A 13,866-nucleotide genomic window follows, 5' to 3' on the forward strand; every position below is an offset into this window, starting at 1 on the left:
GCTTGACAGACAGCAAAGAAAGCAATTGTGTTTTTAAAGCTTTTTACTTGCTTCACATTTGACAATTTGTAAAGCTTCAAAGCACATATGTACACTTATTTTCAAAACAACACACATTTGAACAATAAAACACTTGACACAAAACAATTGGTGTTCAAACGTTTATCAAGTCTAATCAATATGTAAATTTAGTAGATTAAATTACCCTAATTTGCCTAACAAATGTCCGCGATCCTAAATGCTACGAATGCTAACGTATTTACAATTCTCATAGCAAATTGCTCACAATTAACTCCACAAACTGTAGCTCTAAACTTAATTAAAAATGCATACGCAAACATATATTAGCTGAAACAACTTCCAGCCTTATGTGTGCCAAACCAGAGCGCAGCTATCCTTTATCCATGTCATATGTCTTAGTCTTGCCTGGCACAGCCAGACTATTCTCCCTGTATTTTTCAAACAATGTGAGAAATAGTCTGGGACCCAGCCCATTAACGGCCTCTCGAGCAAGATACAAAATCAACCGTCCAATCAGATTTGTTTATTTGCGTGACGTGTTCTTAACGAGTAACGTCACTCTTGCGCGCCGAAAGTCGTCTCTACAACAACGCAGATGGCGAACGGGAGAGCCGAAATTAAGTTCCAATCCGCGGTAAAACCAGTTTTAAATGACCAAAAACACATCGAAACAAGTCATTGACAACAGTCAACATGGGTCGCGCTAGCCATGTTGAATAAACTTCTCCATTCTCCGCTCACGCTAATTACTTGTCGCTTTAACAACGTCACGTCTGCCCGTCGCTGATTGGTCCACTCCACTGTCTGTTTGCTGTGGCTTGCTCCGCCCTCGGAATTTGATCTGCCGGACGGTCGCCAGACTCAATCGCTGGAACAGCGGTGAGTCTGGTATACCAGGCAAGTCTTAGTCTGCTCCTCAGTCATACAAGGCGACAGTCCAGCCAGACCCAACGCTACCAACAGAGGGCAGTGTATCCTCCATCATTAAAGGGTTATGTCGCCAGCGTAGGAACAGAACTCGTTCGTAACCCGGGGACTAGCTTTAGTTACTATTTTGTCACTAAAGATGGCAGACATCTGCCTCTTCAACCTGATCATCATTTGTGGGTGCGTCTTCATTAAAGGTTTTTATAGTTTATAGCTGTTTAAAACCCCTCCCAGTCGAGGAGACGAGGGCTCGGTGTTAGAGTAGAATTCTACCGGAAAACTTAAAATGCGAGAGGATTTTTTACCGTTGATAAAGTACATTGTCAAGTAATGGCAGACTCGGATATTGAAGAGGAATAATCAACCTCAAATGACGCTGTGTCCGTCCGGAGCAGCAGCGAGTCCATTTGGCTTTACAGTCCATAAGCAGCACCGATGTTGCTTCACCATTTTCAGAGTAACAGGATCAACAGCATTTCAAAACGTTATATCAAAATTGATTAAAAAAACAAAAAACTGTGGCACCCAGAGGGTTAACTTGGCAACATTTTTGTAAATCCACAAAGACTGTGATCCATTTGACATTTCTGTCAACTGTATAAAATATTAAAAAACTTTCCTTTTCCAAGTAGACCATTAAGTTTGGTTTACTTTTTGTACTTTGCCGCCTTTCTGCCTGTAACTAGGTGTAACTGGTGTTTAAAGAGGGTGGAGCATTTTTACAGAACGGCTATTACAGTAAATGACTTGTCACGCTTATCACTTAAGAGAAAGAGCATACCAACAGTTAGCGCTGTGCTGCAAATAAAACTGACTGAAGTCTAGGATCCAATAAGAAAAAAAATGAACTCTTTCCTGAATAACTGCCAGCAGGTTTTTTTAGGCCATATATGTAAGTTTGTTGTAAGATATAGTAAGCACTTCTTGGTGGATAGCATCACAACCACATGATGCGAACCAGAGCTGTGAAGTTACATGGCCTTTTATCCTCAGTTGACCATTGTGCTTTTACAGAACAATGGTTTTGTTTTGTGTATAAAGGGCATGGTATTCCTTTCAGGAGTTACATCATACTCCACTGTACAATGGGAAAAAGGTGAGTATCATTCCAAAGATGAAGAAAAGTGCAAAGGGAAACAATTGTTAGCCTTTTTACGTAGTTGACTAGGAACTTCAAGCTACAGTGCCTTGCAAAAGTATTCGGCCCCTTGAACCTTGAAACCTTTCGCCACATTTCAGGCTTCAAACATAAAGATATAAAATTTTAATTTTTTGTCAAGAATCAACAACAAGTGGGACACAATCGTGAAGTGGAACAAAATTTATTGGATAATTTAAACTTTTTTAACAAATAAAAAACTGAAAAGTGGGGCGTGCAATATTATTCGGCCCCCTTGCGTTAATACTTTGTAGCGCCACCTTTTTCTCCAGTTACAGCTGCAAGTCGCTTGGGGTATGTTTCTATCAGTTTTGCACATCGAGAGACTGACATTGTTGCCCATTCTTCCTTGCAAAACAGCTCGAGCTCAGTGAGGTTGGATGGAGAGTGTTTGTGAACAGCAGTCTTCAGCTCTTTCCACAGATTCTCGATTGGATTCAGGTTTGGACTTTGACTTGGCCATTCTAACACCTGGATATGTTTATTTTTGAACATTCCATTGTAGATTTGGCTTTATGTTTTGGATCATTGTCCTATTGGAAGATAAATCTCCGTCCCAGTCTCAGGTCTTGTGCAGATACCAACAGGTTTTCTTCCAGAATGTTCCTGTATTTGGCTGCATTCATCTTCCCGTCAATTTTAACCATCTTCCCTGTCCCTGCTGAAGAAAAGCAGGCCCAAAACCATGATGCTGCCACCACCATGTTTGACAGTGGGGATGGTGTGTTCAGGGTGATGAGCTGTGTTGCTTTTACGCCAAACATATCGTTTTGCATTGTGGCCAAAAAGTTCAATTTTGGTTTCATCTGACCAGAGCACCTTCTTCCACATGTTTGGTGTGTCTCCCAGGTGGCTTGTGGCAAACTTTAAACGAGACTTTTTATGGATATCTTTGAGAAATGGCTTTCTTCTTGCCACTCTTCCATAAAGGCCAGATTTGTGCAGTGTACGACTGATTGTTGTTCTATGGACAGACTCTCCCACCTCAGCTGTAGATTTCTGCAGTTCATCCAGAGTGATCATGGGCCTCTTGGCTGCATCTCTGATCAGTTTTCTCCTTGTTTGAGAAGAAAGTTTGGAAGGACGGCCAGGTCTTGGTAGATTTGCAGTGGTCTGATGCTCCTTCCATTTCAATATGATGGCTTGCACAGTGCTCCTTGAGATGTTTAAAGCTTGGGAAATCTTTATGTATCCAAATCCGGCTTTAAACTTCTCCACAACAGTATCTCGGACCTGCCTGGTGTATTCCTTGGTTTTCATAATGCTCTCTGCACTTTAAACAGAACCTTGAGACTATCACAGAGCAGGTGCATTTATACGGAGACTTTATTACACACAGGTGGATTCTATTTATCATCATCAGTCATTTAGGACAACAGTGGATCATTCAGAGATCCTCACTGAACTTCTGGAGTGAGTTTGCTGCACTGAAAGTAAAGGGGCCGAATAATATTGCACGCCCCACTTTTCAGTTATTTATTTGTTAAAAAAGTTCAAATTATCCAATAAATGTTGTTCCACTTCACGATTGTGTCCCACTTGTTGTTGATTCTTGACAAAAAAATTTAATTTCATATCTTTATGTTTGAAGCCTGAAATGTGGCGAAAGGTTGCAAGATTCAAGGGGGCCGAATACTTTTGCAAGGCACTGTATCAGTGCCAGGATTAGCGATCAGGCAGCAAAGAACAGGATGTCAACATATCCACACTTACAAGTGATTCACACAATGTATTTCTTGTTTCTTGTGTTTCTTGTATTTCAAAAAATATTTCGTCAATGAACAATTTTTTCATGACGATGACATCACGATGACGAGCTAAAAACGTTTCTTGGGAGACTAAAACATAATGAGATGGATGCCAGTTGTCATCTGACGAGACGAGAACGAGATGAAAATTCGCCAGTTTGTGTCATAAGTTAACAATGTGTGACATTTTCTTACCGTATGTGTAGTTAGCACGCATCTTAGCAGTGTACGGTCATGTCACTCATGTGACGTACTGCGCCTCCCTCTCACCCCCCACCACACACACAGGCTTGTGACACGTGAATCAAATGATTATGTCATCAGCAACCTCTCCAGAAGCCTGATAATGACCCTGATTATTTGATTCAGGTGTGTTGGAGGAGGGAGACATGGAAAACACGACAGGAAAAGTGGCTCCGAGGTCCGGATTTAGTGAACCCTGCCTTAGGCTTACTCATCGAACCCCTGGGGTTTAATTTAACCCTGGTTAAGAACCACTGCACTAAACTTACTTGTAGCATTAGCATAGCATTAGCGTTAGCATTCGTGTTGGCATCAGCATTTCATTCGAAATTGTTGGAAACCTTTTATTCATTTTTATTTATTTATTCATTAAGTTCATAGACGAAAACATTTGGAGAACTGTCGACTAAAACTAGACGAACATATTTTGAAATAGCTAAAATATGACTAAGACTAATAAGTATTTTCATCCAAAAGACTAAGACAAAAATTACAGTAAAAGGGCTGCCAAAAACAACACTGATTAAAAGTGTTCAGATCAATAGGACACTCAGATTCCCATTGTCTTTGTCAAGCAGCTGAACAGGACAGGTTAAAAAAATCAGGAAGCAGAAAACTACCAAATACACTTTCTTAAAGGCAATTCTTTCCAACCATCAGGACACTAAAACTTGAACGCTCGACTGAAGTACTTGAACTGTGCCACTGTTTTACTCAATGGTCATTCTATCAGTAACACATTTTAAATTCAAACTCCAAGATGTACAGTATATCAGTTAAAAAACAGAATTCACTGACAAGGATTGCGTTTTTCCATCAGGTGGAAGTCAACCCATCGATGGACATGGCCGAGTCGGACTTCATGAACAACGTTATGCGCTGTCGCTGCAAGTACGACGGCCACAGGGCTTTTATGTATGGATGTCACGCAGGTAGGCGCCCATGTTCCTCCGCTTTTTGATCACAGCTCTACCTCGATATCACTACTTACCGTTTTTGCCTCCTCCTTTAAGGTGACGCTTACAGTGCAGAGACTGAAGACCTATTTGAGCACCAGAGGGAAATAACAAACAACTTTGTGTAGAGCATTGTGAAAACTTTCCACACACTGCTCGAGGTGAGCAGAGGGTGATGGCTCCAAGGCTCTGGGGATGCTTACCATCTGTAACAGAAAAGAACAAGAACAAAGCTGCTCGCCAGCGAATCAAATGTCATAACGATTCAACTAGACAGGCCAATGACAAGAGCGGATAAAGTAGCTTTTTTGGCTATTGCTTTAGTTACCTATGTTAATATTGCATATTGCATAGACTTCACCATTAGTTGACAAGACAGCTCCCACAGACATTGCGCCAAGCCTTCCCGTAGGGGGCCGACCCATACAGAACGTTGAGTTGGCTTTCACTGTGATAAACTCAAACACACGCTGCGTTCTAACGCCGGATTTAGGTGGAAATAGCACGAAGGTTTTAATGCATACAAGTAGGCCGGAGTGTCTCAAGAGCGATTTAGTCGAGGATTCAAGGTAATTATTATATTAAATAGCACCATGCATGCACTTTGAAACGTTGTGAAAAAAATCAATGGATAAAATTTGTGTAATTTTGGCTTGAAATATTGACGTAAAATGAATGATAATTGCCCGTTTTTTGCTTTTAACCAATGATCTAGGCTGTTTATCATTCATATCTATAGAAATTCCACGATTTGAGCATTTATTGACAAGAATTTTCCATTTAAAAAGCTCTCTGTTTCATGACGGCTGCCATATTGGATTACACAATACCGTAACTTTAGTTTGAAATATTTACGTAAAATGAACGATGACTGCCCGTTTTTTTGCTTTTAACCAAGAATCTAGACTGTTTTACATTCATATCAATAGACATTCTGTGATTTATGCATTTACATGCAAGAATTTTCAACTTCAAAAGCACTGTTACGTGACGGCTGCCATGTTGGATTATACAATACTGTAATTTTGGTTTAAAATATTTACATATAATCAACAATAACTGCCAGTTTTTTGCGTTTAACCAAGAATTTAGACTGTTCTACCTTCATATCTATAGAAATTATGCGATTTAAGCATTTATTGACAAGAATTTTAACGTGAAGACCTCTTTGTTTCGTGACGGCGCCATGTTGGATTACACAATATCATAACTTTTGCTTGAAATATTTACGTAAAAGGAACGATAACTGCCCATTTTTTGCTTTTAACCAAGAATCTAGACTGTTTTACATTCATATCAATAGAAATTCTGTGATTTATGCATTTACATACAAGAATTTTCAACTTGTAAAGCACTGTTACGTGACGGCCGCCATGTTGGATTATACAATACCGTAATTTTGGTTTAAAATATTTACATAAATTGAACGATAACTGCCAGTTTTTTGCTTTTAACCAAGAATTTAGACTTTTCAACGTTCATATCTACAGAAATTATGCTATTTAAGCATTTATTGACAAGAATTTTAACGTGAAGACCTCTTTGTTTCGTGACGGCCGCCATGTTGGATTACACAATATCATAACTTTTGCTTGAAATATTTCCGTAAAAGGAACGATAACTGCCCATTTTTTTGCTTTTAACCAAGAATCTAGACTGTTTTACATTCATATCTATAGAAATTCCTTGATTTAAGCTTTTATTTACAAGAATTTATAACTTAAAAATCTCTTTGTTTTGTGAGGGCCGCAAGAATTTTCAACTTACAAAGCACTGTTTCGTGACGGGCACCATGTTGGATTACACAATACCGTAACTTTAGCTTGAAATATTTACATAAAACGAACGATAAGTCCCCTTTTTTTGCTTTTAACCAAGAATCCAGACTGTTCTACGTTCATATCTATAAAAATTTTGTGATTTAAGCATTTATTTACAAGAATTTTTAATTTAAAAATCTCTTTGTTTTGTCAGGGCCGCCATGTGGGATTTTGTATCTCTACACAATAGCGGAATTCGACCTAAATAAGTTGTGATTGTGTGTAGAAAAATGCACATTTAGCTTTTGTTGAATAAAAGTAAGATAATTCTGCATGCTTTCTGATGTGAAAATCGAGTGATTTATTAGCTGTTGAAAACTTGCACCAAATTAAAAAAAAAATTAAGTTGCTAATTTGGGCAAAAACTTATATGATATGTAAAATATTGCTATTGATCCTGAAAATATAGGTAATTATCTCTGCATTTGGTCATTTTTTTGCATCTAGCATAACATTTGAGTATGTTATAGCCATTTAGTTTTGTTAAACTTGTATAAAAAGATAATCAAGAATTGTATGAGGAAACGAAAAAAATTTTTGATGTCGCTGCTCATGGAGACTCATATATGCCTAAGGGAGGTGCTTGATTGGTTTTAGGTTGCTAGCTGCTTTGGTTTTGAAAATATTTGAATTTTACGTTTTTTAAAATAGGCCCCCTACGGATCGGCCCGAGCCCCGTGTCCTGTCAACTGGTAGTGAAGTCTATGCATAATGATTTAAAAACAAAGGTGAATGTGGACTTTTATCAAAACCTTCACTCGTGAAATACTGTTAAATCCTCCATTTAGACAGCAGCGGAATACTTTGAGATATTTATAGATAACATTTGGTTTTGTTTTATATTTTCATGCGCAAATCAATCATGAAAAAGTGCTTTGTATGTCAGACAATGCTGGGCAGTCCAGCTTTTTTTTTCTTTTGGTAGTCAATTAGGTCATTTCTAATTTATTACCTTAGCTATAACAGAAACAATTGTTATCCTCTCAATAAGATAGCAAGATTTAGTAAAAGTTTTATGTTACAAGGCACTTTATCTTTTTTACATCAGTATTCTTCTCCTTTTCAATTAGCTACCATATCAACCTATCCAGAATATAAAAGCTTTAATTTTTTGTTTAGTTTTTTAACATTTAGTACAATGAAATATATGGTTGCTGTTTTCATATTTATACTGCTATTTAATTTATTCATAGGATTCACACAACGTGTTCAAGAAGAGGTTTGTTATGTAGATTTTTTTTCTTTGTCCGTTCTTCCTTTTCATTAAGGCTTTGGGACATTTTACAAGACACAGATGAATAATTCTATTTTAAATGTGGTTATTAAAATGCAACTGTAGGGATTTTGTATGGGAGGGAACACCAGTGTGACACAACCACACGATTGCGGCCATCATGCCGGCAGGCTTTAAGAGCATATAAATACAAATATATTTAAGGAAAAGCCTTTTAATTATGTTTGCTTGGGTTTGTTTTAAAATTGGGGTTAAGACTATAGCGTGTGCTTTTATGTACATTGCGGAATGACCGCTTATGGGATTACGGAAAGCTCACTTTTTCATAAATGCCACAGGGGAGATGACAGAGTCTGACAGATATGATTTAGAGGAAGTTAAATATGATGATTTAGTTTTTTTTTTTTTTTTTTTTTTTAAAGAAAAATACATGCAGAATGCAGATTACTTTAAATTAGGAGAACAGAAAATTGAAAGGCAAGCCACAACTGACACTAGCGCTCTCCAAAAAGACAATAACATGTTTGCCTGTGAGACAAAGGTCGACGCAGTAAACAGTGTTCCTTTTTCTTTTTTTCTAGTGAACATCTGCTAAGATTCAGATTGATCTTTATTTGAAAGTGTATTTGGACCAACCTCACTGTCTATAGGTAATAGAATGAAATCATAATTGGCGAGGGGAAAAAAAGCAGTAAATTTTCAATTTTTCAAAAGACATTCCATGACGAAAATTGAGATATTAAGAGAATTATAAATAAAGTTGGACTCTTACTGAAGGTATTTAGAAAGGATAAAGTTTGCAATTTTTCAAAAGACATTCCATGAAGAAAATTGTGATATTAGGAGAAATAAAAATAAAGTTGGACCTTTACAGAAGTTATTTAGAAAGGATATAGTTTACATTTTTGCAGTGGTAGATAAAGTACTCACTTTTTTTTTTTACTTCAATAAAAGTACAGATACAGCGTCAAAAAATTACCGTATTTTCGGACTATAAGCCACAACTTTTTTCCCCTCATTTTGAATCTTGCGGCTTTTTTGTTGATTTATTATAAGCAGCATTCTAATTACATTTACCAGGAAATTCTATAAAATATAAAGCACATTTGTCAAGCTATTTATAAAAATAAATCAACAACAACACTTGTACTCCCACAATTGGTCAAGTACTGTATCTACTTATTCCTGTGTGTGGTACGTATGCTAATACTACATTCTACTAATTTCTCACAAGAAATAGCTTCATTAGCTCTCATATTGTAAACAAATATTTTACCTCTGTAATTTTTTTAATTGCCTATACCTATGTTTCAATGTCAACAACATTGTGTGTTTACTGTCACGTTGCGCTTATGTACAATTGCTATTTTTATAGTCTGTTCTATGTGTTATTTAAAATGCTACCCAGTTCTGTACATCACGTGGATTAATGTTCACCATATTACTGTATATGCCGCGGTAAGTGTAGCAAACCAATGACCAGTGAGAGTTTGAGCCAAAAGGTGCTTCTTCCAAATCTCATTCATAGAAAGCAGAGCTCTCAGGGACTTAGAAGTCATTTTACACGTGAATAGTTGCATTTTGCTGTGATGCAGACACAAACACACACACAATTCTTACCATCTGTACCCTGGTTTTTCTTTTTCTGGTGCAAATGTATGAAGGTGATCTTTGTATTTGTGCTTGAAGAAACAGCAGGTACTGTAAGTGTGGATATACACTGGCTGAGTCTCTTCAAATCATCGATCCATTCATCATGACTGTGAATCAATAAAACTTCATTGTCACACACCAAGTTGTTGTTTGCTTCTCACATCATCCTCTTGATTTTTTTTCAGAGTAGTTTTTCATTATATAAAAAAAGCAAACTTTCAATGATTAGAAATGACGTATTAATATCCATAGGTTTTTCAAGATTAACATTTTAAGAGGGAAAAAGTAGTCATTTGACAAATACAAATTTGAAGTAATTTTGGGAAAATTAGGTGTTTTAAATAAATGTAAAATATATTCATAAATATTATTTGGATGATTTGAGATTTTTAATTCTATTCTTTCAAGAATAAAGTTGTATAATTAAGGCAAAAGTAAAAGAAAAAAAAATAGTCCTTATTTCTCAAGTCATTTAAACTATATCGCTATGGGACTAAAATCATAATATGAAGGGATTTCATAATTTTACAACAGTTTGTAACATCATGAGAAATTCAATAATTTTTATTAGGGCTGTCAAACGATTACAATTCTTAATCGAGTTAATTACAGCTTAAAAATTAATCGTAATTAATCGCAATTAATCGCAATTCAAACCATCTATAAAATATGCCATATTTTTCTATAAATTATATATATATATATTCTGCAAAATAAATTGTTGGAATGGAAAGATAAGACACAAGATGGATATATACATTCAACATACGGTACAAAAGGACTGTATTTGTTTATTATAACAATAAATCAACAAGATGGCATTAACATTATTAACATTCTGTTAAAGCGATCCATGGATAGAAAGACTTGTAGTTCTTAAAAGATAAATGTTAGTACAAGTTATAGAAATTTAATATTAAAACCCCTCTTAATGTTTTCGTTTTAATAAAATTTGTAAAATTTTCAATCAAAAAATAAACTAGTAGCCCGCCATTGTTGATGTCAATAATTACTTACACAATGCTCATGGGTGCTGAAGCCTATAAAATCAGTCGCACCCATGCGCCAGCAGAGGGCGGCAAAACTCCATAAAACACAATTAACAAGTGGCCATTTCACTCGACTGACATTTAAATCTGTCTGAGCGGGACATGTGCGTTAATTGCGTCAAATATTTTAACGTGATTAATTAAATTAATTACCACCCGTTAACGCGATAATTTTGACAGCCCTAATTTTTATACAATAAAATTTGTGAGAAAATTATATACTGAGTTATTTTTTTGAGTGTTTTTACTAGGGCTGTCAAACGATGAAATTTTTTAATCGAGTTAATTACAGCTTAAAAATTAATTAATCGTAATTAATCGCAATTCAAACCATCTATAAAATATGCCATATTTTTCTGTAAATTACTGTTGGAATGGAAAGATAAGACACAAGATGGATATATACATTCAACATACGGTATACATAAGGACTATTTGTTTATTATGACAATAAATCAATAAGATGGTATTAACATTATTAACATTCTGTTAAAGCGATCCATGGATAGAAAGACTTCTAGTTCTTAAAAGATAAATGTTAGTACAAGTTGTAGAAACTTTATACTAAAACCCCTCAATGTTTTCGTTTTAAAAATATTTGTAAAATTTCAATCAAAAAATAAACTAGTAGCCCGCCATTGTTGATGTCAATAATTACACAATGCTCATGGGTGCTTAAGCCCATAAAATCAGTCGCACCCAAGCGCCAGCAGAGGGCGACAAAACTCCAAAAAACACAAGTAACAAGTTGGCATTGCACTGTGCTGTCATTTTAATTGCGTCAAATATTTTAACGTGATTAATTTAAAAAAATAATTACCGCCCGTTAACGCGATAATTTTGCGCATTAAGACAACATAAATAAAATAAAATAAAAATGAAAATTGGGGAGAAGCGCGTAAACCTCGGTTCACTACATTTCTCACAGTTTAATTAACGGTAGAAAACACATAAAGGAGGACACTTCTATCAAAGCAGCTTCCTAATCGAGTTTTGCAGGTTAGCAAATTCACACAGTTGAATGTTATGCTAACTCTGATGCAGGTCGGACTTTCAGTAGCAAAATTTATGGTGTGTTCCCCACCTCCACAATATTGACATCTCGTCACATTTCTTACAGTGGCTGCTACTTCTGCTGCTGGTCGGAAAAAAAATCACGTGAACACGTTCTTCTTTGCGCTTCCTCACGTGAAGAAGAGCGCTTACACGCGCAGAAGAAATGCCGCATCCAAGCGAGTGAGCGAGTTAGTGAGAGAGGGGAAACACTGCTACGAGCCTACTTTCTTTTTTAATGTTTGTAAAATATCTACAGAGGCAACGCCTGTATGTGTCGTCTTTTGTGTTGTTGTTGTGTGCTTCCACTCGCGATCGGACTCTTAAATCCAGTTGTGTAGTAGATTGAACGATGTGCTAATGCTAGCGAACGCATGCTAACCGTTTAGCTGTATTAGCAGCTAATCAACGTCTCTGTGAGGACAGTGCAGTCTTATTCCCTCCCGATGCAGTTATCTCCACCTTGCAAGACTGTAAGTCGTTTTGTTGTAATTTTTCCTCATGAAGTAAAGACACACTTTCGAGCGTTTGAACCTACGTGCTGTCATTGTTATGTTTACGGCTGCAATGCTCGTGCTAAACCATCGTAACCTTTCATTTTCACCCTCTTTCCTGGTGAAGTGTAGCCAAACTTTGGAGCGGGTGGTTCTTGGCGCCATGCTAGTTTGATGCGTCTGGACAACAAGACACGTCAAAACGCAATATGCGTCTTTAGGAAATGTTAAAGGGATCGTTCAGGCTTTTCCATTGTGATGTCGAGGCCTCGAAACACAAGGCACCGGTTCTGAATTGGAATCGGATTTCGATTCCCATCCCTAATCATGACAGAACATCGCTTCAATGATATCTGGCGCCATATAGCGTCGTGAATGGGTATACTGTCTAGACCGCGAATATAAGACGATCCCCCTCTTTTTCAGGCTTTTTTCAGTGCATCTTATATCCGGGCCAATACGGTAGGGGCAAAATATTTGTATTTTACCAGGCTTTTGTGTCTTACAAAATTGAGTCACGAGAGGGCTGGCTCGTAAAATTTTAAGCAACACCTTTTAGCATGCTTGGCTTTGTCATTTTTCAATTATTTTAACAATATCACCAACGATATCAACATGCTTCATCTTTATGTCTGAGAAGCTACACAGGCCTCTACCTCATAACCCACAAAAGTCGAATTGTGGTAACTAAGCTCTTTTAATGTTTTGATTTTGTGGTTTATTTTCTTCTTTTTCTTTCCGAAAACATTTAAATATGACTCCGGCAATTGGCTAATGAAACGTCAAATCATCAGCGAATTAATTTGGACAAACATTGGTTGAGTCACTTCACATCATCATTCATCACGACTGAATCAATATGACTTTCTCACACTAAGTTGCCGTCTGCTTCCTGTTGATTTATGCAGACTATTTGTCTATATATATTTCTCCTGATTGAACAAGACAAACGATGCTGTGTTGGTTAACATTTGCATTCCACCTGCACGCCAACTAACCGTAACGCGCTGTTTTGAACCCACAGAAAAACGACTGCGATGAAAGTTACAAACTTTCTTTTGAATTCATCTTTCGCCAACAGCACCTCTAAAAACTACCTGACAAACTATTTGAGCAACACAAACACGGAGAGTATCCTGGAAGTGATGACCAAACCCATCGTATCATACCAGGTATAAAGTGGGTGTCTGGGAAGGAAATGTCATAACAGCATGTTTGACTTGCTCTCAGTTGACAAGTCCGCCCAGAAATAAAACAGGGTCTGTGAAGTGGTTGCTTCCCAAACAGCATCAAACAGTTGCTTGGTAAACAGGACCGATGCTGAGCACCTGGTTGACTGCATTCACCCACCTTGGGACGCGCTAAACTTACCTCCAAACACAACTTTTGGGAACTTGGGGATTAAAATTGTCGTCTGGTTATACACAGTACACATAAAAGAGTTGCATTGACATTAGAAGCAACTATACAGCCGTATATAGACTTTTTATCTACAGTATATATCCAAAA

At 36.9% G+C, this 13,866-nt stretch overlaps 1 protein-coding gene across 1 annotated transcript in view; it reads left to right on the forward strand.

Annotated features, from left to right (window-relative positions):
* Positions 1-9,854, forward strand: part of loxl4 (lysyl oxidase-like 4) — a 104,966-nt gene extending 95,112 nt beyond the window's left edge. Inside the window, exons 14-15 of the mRNA XM_057848664.1 lie at positions 4,919-5,030; positions 5,112-9,854. Coding sequence (XP_057704647.1) covers positions 4,919-5,030; positions 5,112-5,182 — 183 coding nt within the window. The 3' untranslated portion in view covers positions 5,183-9,854. The remainder of the gene's footprint in view (positions 1-4,918; positions 5,031-5,111) is intronic.
* The last annotated feature ends 4,012 nt before the right edge of the window (positions 9,855-13,866 follow it).

Source organism: Corythoichthys intestinalis, chromosome 10, assembly GCF_030265065.1.
Source record: "Corythoichthys intestinalis isolate RoL2023-P3 chromosome 10, ASM3026506v1, whole genome shotgun sequence".
Classification (NCBI taxonomy): domain Eukaryota; kingdom Metazoa; phylum Chordata; class Actinopteri; order Syngnathiformes; family Syngnathidae; genus Corythoichthys; species Corythoichthys intestinalis.